Genomic DNA, 10252 nt, shown 5'->3' with positions numbered 1-10252 from the left:
GGGAAAAGTAGCCCAGACACCTCTCTGATCAGAGATGAAGAGGCAAAGATGATGAAGTTATTCACTAAAGTAGACCCCATAGTTCTTCTGCCATCAGCAATATATTCAAGGAACTGATTGATAAGACTTGTTTTCATGCAATAAATGTCTGAAGGATGAGGAAGGAAAAATGAAGATGCACCATGTAAGAGTAAATGTGATCAAAGCACAAAAGCAGGTGACTGAGATAATAAAGCACATAAACTGTAATGTTATCTTGTCTTTTGTCTTCCAGAAAAAGAAAAACAGAAGTAAAAAAAAAAGTAAATAATAAAGTAAAAAGAAAAAAAAGTGATGTCAGAGAGAAGGAATGAAGCTTTTTCTTTTTAAATAATGTAATTTCCCACTTAAACTACTATGTACTTCTTTCCCCAGTGATGTCCTATTGTCACCTATAAAACAAAGCTATATGAATAAATTTTATGCTATTAGACTCTATTGAAAAAGATAAATGCTCTCGCTACAAATTTCAAAGTGCTGGATGTCTGATTCATGGACTTGCTGAAGTATTAACATGCAAGTAACAAACATGTTTTTCTCTGTAAATTGCTGAGAACTTGGTAAAATTCCTGAAAGAACTGTGAATAACCTGTGCAATGAATGGGGTTGAGAAATCTCATCATTTTCATATATCTGAGGAGAGCTTAATTAATTCAAATGAAGAAATTAAAGGTGTATGAAGGGAACTAAAGCAAAAGCTGAAAATAAAAATAGATCTGCAAAATATTAGACCTCTCCTAGACTCAAAAGAGATCAATTAAATCTTTACAAGAGAAAAGGCACTGAAAAGGTCTCCTGTGGGGCCAGCAAAAGTCTGAAGTGTAATATTTTGGAAATGCCATAATGTAAGGAGAACACAATGTGTTATTTTTATGCGCTGCAGAACCACACAACTCCACCTCCGTCTCCTGTTAAAAATGCTACCCAACTAGCTTAATGCTCACAACTCTTTGACACAGTGTCCTGGATTTTAACACTTTCTGCCTATTTTATTTTCTGTGTCTGCTGCAGTTCCAGAAGTCAGCTGCCTCAGTGCTATTATTCTCCATAAATCAGAGAGGAATGATTGATTCCTTTATAAATTACATCTACCACACACAGGACTGGCTGGTAAACATCGAGACAGTAAACAGGCCTTCTCTTTTTACATGTATTTTTGAGAACCCTGCACAAAGAGTTTAGATTCCTGATGAACTGCTTGCTCCATCTCTAATTAGAATTAACACTAAAAACGCTATTCACTATTCATATTTGTTCATCTCCATATCTCAGATTAACCACTGTTTAATATGTGGTTAAAATTATTCTGCACATCATCAGCTGATCTATGTGAAACAGCACAGACAACAAAAGAAGCTTAATCTTCCATGAAGCTTCAGTCAAGTGAAACTGTACATAATCCAGAGACAGTTTCTTTTTGATAACCTGCACTTAATACACACTGCATGTCTCCCCTCTCTCTGCCCCTGCATATTTTGAATCTGCTTAGTAAAATTTAAAAATAACCGTGTGGGTTTTTTTTTAATTGTTGGGTGGTTTTTTTGGTTGTTTGTTTTGTTTGTGTGGGGTTTTTTTTGTATTTTTTTTCCCCCCCTACATTTCATACACTTTGGGACAAATTGTGCAAACTCTTTGCATTGGGCCTGATGGTTGAGTTGTCCCATGAACACAACTGTGTTAACAGCTGTGATACCAACGGGACCACTTGCAGTAACAGGGAGAAAGAAAACTTTGTAAGATGAGGCTTTGAGCAGTGATTGTAGCTGCAAGTGACTTGAGGCAACTAGTTTTCTTTTGGGCTGCTGAGCAGCTGTACGATCAAATAGAAATATACTTTAAAAGAAACCAAAACCAAAAGCAAAAACCACAAACAAGAAAACAAAACCCAAGATTCTCCTCATGAAAGAGGCTAATAGTGAAGTAAGAGGACAATATTGTACCGAATGATTAAGGTTTGGCAGCAGAGGGTGGCAAGCACATTAATTGCAACACCGAGTCCTGGGGTTTTCCAAACTGCTCACACACGTGTAAGAAGGCTTAACAAGGAGGTACAGTAAAACAAAACCAATTTTCTGTACTTCGATATCTTTTACATTTAAAAACCACGCCACCTGGTAGTTATAGCCCCATTTTCATTTTTCACACCGCACCCCCCAGCTGCACCGCTGCACAACGCGGTAAATTAAAGCCTGAGGTTGAGCGAGAGGCGGTTTTTGCCCGTTTACCCGAAGCATCCCCCGCAGGAGCAAGATGCCGCCCGGGAACCGCGCCGAGAAGGATTCTCAGCCCCGCCAGCCCTGTCCCGCAGCCCCTTAGGGCGCGGGGCGGGGAGCAGGAAGCGGTGCGGGGCTCTGCGGGGAGCGGTGCGGGGCTGGGCGGGAGCGGTGCGGGGCTGGGCGGGAGCGGTGCGGGGCTGGGCGGGAGCGGTGCGGGGCTGGGCGGGAGCGGTGCGGGGCTGGGCGGGAGCGGTGCGGGGCTGGGCGGGAGCGGTGCGGGGCTGGGCGGGAGCGGTGCGGGGCTGGGCGGGAGCGGTGCGGGGCTGGGCGGGAGCGGTGCGGGGCTGGGCGGGAGCGGTGCGGGGCTGGGCGGGAGCGGTGCGGGGCTGGGCGGGAGCGGTGCGGGGCTGGGCGGGAGCGGTGCGGGGCTGGGCGGGAGCGGTGCGGGGCTGGGCGGGAGCGGTGCGGGGCTGGGCGGGAGCGGTGCGGGGCTGGGCGGGAGCGGTGCGGGGCTGGGCGGGAGCGGTGCGGGGCTGGGCGGGAGCGGTGCGGGGCTGGGCGGGAGCGGTGCGGGGCTGGGCGGGAGCGGTGCGGGGCTGGGCGGGAGCGGTGCGGGGCTGGGCGGGAGCGGTGCGGGGCTGGGCGGGAGCGGTGCGGGGCTGGGCGGGAGCGGTGCGGGGCTGGGCGGGAGCGGTGCGGGGCTGGGCGGGAGCGGTGCGGGGCTGGGCGGGAGCGGTGCGGGGCTGGGCGGGAGCGGTGCGGGGCTGGGCGGGAGCGGTGCGGGGCTGGGCGGGAGCGGTGCGGGGCTGGGCGGGAGCGGTGCGGGGCTGGGCGGGAGCGGTGCGGGGCTGGGCGGGAGCGGTGCGGGGCTGGGCGGGAGCGGTGCGGGGCTGGGCGGGAGCGGTGCGGGGCTGGGCGGGAGCGGTGCGGGGCTGGGCGGGAGCGGTGCGGGGCTGGGCGGGAGCGGTGCGGGGCTGGGCGGGAGCGGTGCGGGGCTGGGACAATAAGTTGGGGGGCGGGCAGGGCGCGGCGCAGCCGCCACTAGAGGTCTCTGTGGTTACAGCTTTCCCGCTGCTGCGCTCGTTAATGATTTTACTCAAAGGAACAATTCCGCCTTTTAGATTGGAATGCCTCGCTTTAAGTGCTGTGCTAGAGAAAGATATAATGCCTCCTTAGCTTGTTCTCCTGCTGATGAGTAGATGTTGGGTTGACTGAATGAATCATCCTGGATATTTTAATACACAACGGATATACTTCAGCAAAGAAGTTTGAGCTTTCACCTTGGCTTCCAAAAGGTTCAAAATTTGACCAGATAAAACAATATGCTACGGTAAAAAGTGCTTTGCTATTAAGAGACAGACAGCATGATACTTCAAACTCTCCTGAAGGTACCTAGGATCTGGTATCTACTTAGATCCCATAATTGCAAAACTGAACCCTTATACATTAATTTATATATATATATTTAATTTTTTTTTAATTATTTTTTTTTGGAGGGGGGGAAGACATGGCTTCCCATAGGAGTGGACAGTAAAGTTCTAGTGTATGACTGCTTCCACCTTGTCATGCATTATTCTTTTAATGAAAAAATAATAATAAATGAGGTATTAACTGTGGTAGTAATCTTTTTTCTTGTAACCTTATTATGAACAAAACCCAGATAAAACTTCTTGGTTCTTACTGTAGGATGTTGATTCCCAAACTTCCAACACAGATGAAGCACAACATCATTGAACTATGTCAAGTTCCGTTCTTCTGATTAATTAAAACAAAGGACATGATGAAAACTGAAAAAAAAAAAAAAAGCAAACAGAATCCAATCCCCATAACCAAGGCAAGCCATATTTAAAGAAAGTACAGCAAAGCACATTGATATCAGATAGAAGAAAATATAAATATCCATAGGATAAAAAGAATTTTCCACTTGCCAAAGACAGTGGAAGAAGACAGGTGGAAAGCATCTTCTCAGCACAGGAAGTTGCATGTAGGATGTAAAGAAGAACATACTGCAGCAAATCAATACCAGTACCATGCTGGAGGAAGTCAGAATAAGAGAGGAGACTCCCCTGTTAAACAGAGATAGGCACTGTGGCACAGTGGGGGGAAACAAAGGGGTTTGAATTAGTAGCAGTAGGTGATATTACTTGGCCAAAATTAGAAGATGAAAAAAAGCAAGAAGGTTGTGGAAAAAGATACTGCAGCAAACGTTTCTGTTAATTGAGCAAGCCATTGTGAGGGAATATTATGGGACCATAACCACACCATTTGGGCTGTCCTGAAAGAATTCAAGCTGAAACCTATTTCCTACTAATAAACTGTGAATCAGAGTTACAACATTAATACATTCTCCCCAAAATATCTTTTTGGGATTGTTAAAACCATAGCGTAGGTCCAAATTCTGATTTCTCTTACACTACTTTCACTGTAATAAAGTTGGAAATTTCAGTGGAGTTACTGCTTATTTATCCTGTGAGATCACATTCAGTATCTTAAAATTCAAATCACTTTTCTCACCTTTCCAGAATGGGTGTAGAATGCTGCATTTCCAACTTTTCATCTTGGCACTCAGTTTGCCTAAGCACATAAAGCTGCGCAGCTGCTAGGCAGTACAAAATCACGCAGTTATAACTCCTGGAATAATTATTCTGTTTAAGTGTTTAATAGACCAAACTTTGGACCTTGGTACTCTTAGTACATGGTTTGGGCAGAGCCAGACACCCTGACTATGCTAAGGTAGGCTGATACATACAGTGAGGCTATCGGCCTACTTTAATGAAGCACTGGCACCTGCTGAGACACCATAGATTTACCTCTGCAGAGGATAATGGCAGTTGTGCAGACCTTCAAACTTGAGTGCTTAAATTCAGTTGCTTAAGTGAAGAAAGAAGTAGCCTTTTGAAGTTAGAAGACAATGCCTGGAGTAAAACCAGTAGCCTGTAGGAGAGCAGGATCACTAAACTCAGAGCATCTTTGTGACTCAGTGTGGAGAGGTAAGTCCCTTGCTTCCCTGACTAGTATGAGTCCTGGGAGGCTGAGAAGGCTACAGAGTCCTCTGAGCTCATTGGCTGCAAATGTCTTTCCATTATGTAGGAGGAAGGTGAGGGTAAGAAACCTTCCTCATCCTCTTCTGTATAAGGAGGCCTTTTTTTGTTTTGAAATCCTGGTAGAGGCTCAATGCAGTTAATTTCTCCATCCTTTACAGTATCTCCACATGGATCTTTGTAGCCTGAGGGCTGTCATTACTGCTAGGGCTTACAGAAGGGGAAAAAAAGACCAGATTCATTATTCATTTGTACTGAAGGGAGAGGGAGTGAATCTAGAGAGACAGAGTGGTCATATGCAGAACCCAGTTTTCCCAATTCACAGCATATCCACTGGGCAATGCTGCCTTTGGCATGCATCAGAGGTAAGAAATGCATTAAGTACAAGTGTCTGCCCAATAAGCTGTGTAGCTCCTACCCATCTCCTGGGGCAGAGCAGCCCCAGTAATGCTTTGGAGTAGGGACTGCAAAGTGACAACTGGAGCTGATAGCCCTTACCTCATCTGATTGGGGAAACATCCCAGCCTAGTAAGTGATGGGGAAGGGCTGCCACGTCCTTAGCCAGAGCTGGATACAGCTGCAGGGGTGATACAGAGAGAGCAGCATTTTCAGCTCATGACCCAGAGTATGTGCCCCTTAGTTTCTCCCATAAATCCATTGCTGCTAACTGCTGCATTAAATAGACCCATGACCCCTATATTTTTAGTTCATCTTTTCCTGGACTCTGGCTTGACTGTTACTATAAATTAGGAAAATGAGAAAGGATTGTATTATTTCTGGAAGTGTCCTTGTTCTGCAGACCCCTCACCTGGTGTCAGTAGTAGCTACAGCTTTCAATTAGCCTATTCCTGTGATTTGCAGGGGGTTTTTGTTGGTTTTGTTTTTTGCCTTTTGTTGGTTTTGGTTTGTTGGGGTTTTTTCTGTGTTGTTTTTTTTTTTTTCTGTGTGTTTTTTTTTCTTGTTTTTTTTTTCTTTTCTTTTTACATTCATGTAGAACAAAAAATTACATGGCCATCATGGGTGGTTCATAGGTTATGCTCTTTAAAATCAGTGCTGGCCAGACTGTTGTCCTATGTTACTTCCTTGGAAAGCTGTTTCCCTGCATTTTAGACCCCACAATGGCCCTTCTGGGGAGGGCTGCAATTGTCAGAAAACCCAGTGGCCAAGGATGACTTCTGAGGTGAAGGCCACTATGCACCACAAGGCCATTTTATCCAGAGTAGAAGGAAGGACATCTCCCAAGATCCTGAGGAGAATATGGGTGCTTTGGAGACAGGTTTTCACCTTCCCAAAAAAAAGACGAGAGAGAAGCCTGCAAGTTAACAGATTAAAAGTGGTATTGGGTAGGAGAAAACATCCTTATATTTTGGTGCTGAGAAATTAATTCCAGAGCCTCCAGTTTGCACATGCTGCACTTTGGTAGACCTTAATGCTCTCTGATTCAAGCTGGTAGCCTACTCACTTTGGTAAGGACAGGTAGAGTTGCTGGTCTTGCCACAGGATCAGGTCAGGTATCAGATCAGTGACTTTCTTTTTGAAATATGGGTTAAACTTTATAACTACCAGCTTAGAAAAGAAAAAAGATACAACTATGTGCATAGTAACTCTTTCACCTAGTTGTAATAATTCACTTGTAATCACCAAAAGTTCAGGATCTAGTGGATCTAATCAGGATTTAATCCATGCAGAGCTTGAGAGAGATAGTCGATTTTCATCACATTTGCCAAAAGTATGACTGATTTTCTCACTAAGGTAGATTTTTTTCATTGCCATTCATTGTTAATGGAAGCTACTTATTATGTCTATGCAAACCAGAAAATTGCCTCCTGGTCACATTGTTACAGATTTTGCAGCAGATTATAAGGCTTTTTGAACTTTGTGTGTAACCCTACTTCATCAGGACATAACAGTCATCAGTCAATTATGTATAGGTCTGCATAGGTAGTAAGAGAAAAATATTGTAGCTGAGATTCACTGCAAGTCTAAGGAAACAAAATTCTCACATTAATATTAATTCTGACATAAAGGAAATATTTGGAGATGGCTTCTTTCCCTTTATGAATTGTACTGTGGAGACTCCTTAGCCATCACATTTGCATTGTTTTCAAGTTTGGAGTATTACCAGTCTGTTGGGTTGACATTACATTTTTGTTTATGAGAAAAGAAAATTAGACAAAAAACAATCTCTGAATTACCATAGAAACATCACTCTTCAGCTTGTTTGCAACCCAAAAAAGTATAAAGAATACCAGCATACTTACTTAAAGTGTGGATATATGTCTGCACATTTGTTGGGACTTAGCTGTCAAAAACAGTCTGTGTCAGTAGCCATCTGATACATAAATGGCTTTGTTTACAGCAAAATGCTGGCATAAATAAATAGGAATATTGAACCAGAACAATTGCCTTTAGCAGCCGGTGCTGTAAATCATACGCAAGCTGTCATCATGAGTTGAAACACGTCTGCATATTTAGTACCATGTTTAGCTTGCCTAATCAGAACAATATGTAAACTGTTAGTGCACAGGAGAGCTTGCCAAGCCAAAAATTATTTACAAGTTGCATGTTGTGTTTCTGGAAAGTTTCAACAAAGAAGAGAGAGGAGAGGAGAGGAGAGGAGAGGAGAGGAGAGGGAGGGTAGGAGAGGAGAGGAGAGGAGAGGAGAGGAGAGGAGAGGAGAGGAGAGGAGAGGAGAGGAGAGGAGAGGAGAGGAGAGGAGAGGAGAGGAGAGGAGAGGAGAGGAAAAAGAGTTTGTTTTTAAATAAGGAAAAATGCATAGGTTTTAGTATTCAAGCAAAGAAATAATGTTTTCCTTGAAAATACAATAGTGTGGGCCAGACCCCTAGTTGATAAAAATTAGAAGAGACAATGAAGGTGTACAGATTTATACCAGCTATAATTCTGCCAGTTTTTGTTTTTCTTACTTTCTGTTAAATTCAGAGAAATAAAACCAAATTATTTAAAACCACATGTATTTTTCTGCTTCATTCCATTTGTCAGACTGTACCTTAATAATAAGCACTCTGATCCTAACAGACCTTTTAGTTTGTAGGTGGCTGTAGCCTTTAGCAAATATGCATGCTGGAGCAGGTTCTCAACTGGGCAGACTGGATGGTTGATTTATATTGATCTTACTTGAGTTTATATTTCCAAGACTCTGTTTACAAGAAACAGTAAAGTTCCTTTATTTAACTGAATAATAAGGAAGCAAGGGCTGCTCCAGTTTTCATGAAGGTTTGTTCTTCACAAAACAGCCCTCAGATGTCACCTTAAACACGGATCCCGACAAGGCATTATGAGTATATGGATTTACCTGAATGCCCCTTGCATTGCTGTTGATGAGAACACTTTATAGGGAAATTACTTCAGTGAGACAAGATTGTGTCTTCAGCACTGCTGGGTGACAGTGTTGAGGAATAAGGGTGACGCTACAAGCAATGCCTGAGTCAAAGTGTGTCTACAGTAGTTCTTGAGGGCCCTTCAGATTCTATGTTAAAGGCCTTACTTGCTGCCTGTACCACCAGAAGAATGTGGCCCTTGGTCCAGGTGGGGGCCCTTCTCCCAAGAGGTGCAGCAAGGCTGCAGCTGAACTGTGGAGCAGCCCTGCCACTGATAAAGCCATGCAGGGCAAATGAATGAGAGACCTCTGCATTGCGTGCTCTGGCCATGCAGCAGCTGCTGAACAGGAGGAGCCAAGGCTGTCAAACCCAGGAGCGACAGGGTGAACGACACACACTAGTTCTGCCTTTGGAGGAGCAGCATGTATTCCTCTGTACAGCCACCCAGATCAACTGGAGGAAAGCAGCATTTCAGTTTCGGATCAGTTTGCCTAGTGTTGGAGCTTGCTATGGGAGAAGCATGAGGAAGGGAGATGAAACTTTTCCACTGTCATCAGCTGGTACAAGGACCAGGTATTCATAAGTATGCAAAATACTATGATCAAGTACACGATTTCCACTGTTATGCAACCTGAAAGAAATTTCCATAATAACCCTCATTCTCATATGATAAATTTTCTTCTGTTTTTATGGATTGTAAAGAGCACAGATTCCTGCCTTGAGTATTTGCTATTTATAGATCAGATTTTCTTTTGTTTCTGAGCGTGTTGTTCCAGCAGAAAATCCTTTGTAAGTGCCTAATTTCTTTGTAGGCCACACACTATTTGATTCTGGTGGTCTATGGAAAACAATAAAAGTAGACTTACAATAGCCTTCTTTAAATCATGCTTGGCACTTTACCATGCACATGCATGTATTCCGAGGTTTCCATTTATTAAAAATCCAGCACTTTTTATTGAGCATATTAATGGTTTGAAATCACAATGAAATACCACTATTACAGCTGATCTTACCTAGAAAAATATGGCACTAAACCTAATGAGAATGAACTGTGCTCTCTCCATTTTACATATGCTGCCAACATCCATATGTGGCGTTACAAAAACTGTCTTTGGCCTTTTTAGAAAAATCTTAATGTGTATTTAAATGAAAACATAAGTGGGCTGCAATCCTCTGAAGTACTTTATTCAATTAACTCTTTTTTTTTCTTTCCTCAGTGGAAAGATTTGAATTATTTTATATTGTTTTGCTCCCTGAAAGTCTCTAGTGTGATTACTATGATGATGCCATTTGTGCCACTTCGGATACATTTATGTCGTATTTTTCATTTATAACTCCTTGATTCAGATTTTTATGATGAAACCATTAGAAGTCCAGTCCTGTAAAATAAGCTTAGACCTAGGTCCTGGAAATACATGTGTACATATGCTTAACTTGACTGCTGAGAGTAGTCCTGATAGCGAGGTTAAGCATGGCTGTAAATGCAATATTGTGAATTTCTTTGTTTCTGTAGCCCTGCTAGCTGCAATGGAACAACCCAGCACATAAAATTAAGGTTAGGCATACTGTGTAGGTCCAAGGCTGAAGTCTTCTCTGGGATGAAACTAGTTCTTAGTTC

The 10252-nt window shown here is 43.6% G+C and overlaps 1 protein-coding gene across 1 annotated transcript; it reads right to left on the bottom strand.

The window, feature by feature from the left end:
* Positions 1 to 2178: 2178 nt before the first annotated feature.
* LOC104394684 (vegetative cell wall protein gp1-like) lies at positions 2179 to 8918 on the bottom strand. The gene is made up of 4 exons (XM_010004318.1): positions 8802 to 8918; positions 6759 to 6862; positions 4770 to 4886; positions 2179 to 3250 (listed from the first exon to the last, which is right to left on the bottom strand). The coding sequence occupies exons 1-4, from the start codon at positions 8916 to 8918 to the stop codon at positions 2179 to 2181; spliced, it is 1410 nt and encodes a 469-aa protein (XP_010002620.1).
* Positions 8919 to 10252: the final 1334 nt, after the last annotated feature.

This window comes from Chaetura pelagica, unplaced genomic scaffold (genome assembly GCF_000747805.2).
Source record: "Chaetura pelagica isolate M959 unplaced genomic scaffold, ChaPel_1.0 scaffold68, whole genome shotgun sequence".
Classification (NCBI taxonomy): Eukaryota; Metazoa; Chordata; class Aves; order Apodiformes; family Apodidae; genus Chaetura; species Chaetura pelagica.
Note: the sequence above shows the minus strand (reverse complement) of the source record. Positions and strands in the feature narration are given on the sequence as shown.

Bases quoted from the DNA above. Each gene is read 5' to 3' on its own strand.
- LOC104394684 (XM_010004318.1), bottom strand. From the start codon at position 8,918: ATGGCTTTATCAGTGGCAGGGCTGCTCCACAGTTCAGCTGCAGCCTTG. The intron at 6,863-8,801 runs GTAAGGCCTTTA...TTCTTTTCTAAG, and splicing joins TCTGGTGGTACAGGCAGCAA to CTGGTAGTTATAAAGTTTAA. The intron at 4,887-6,758 runs GTGAGTAGGCTA...TAATTATTCCAG, and splicing joins CTCTACCTGTCCTTACCAAA to GAGTTATAACTGCGTGATTT.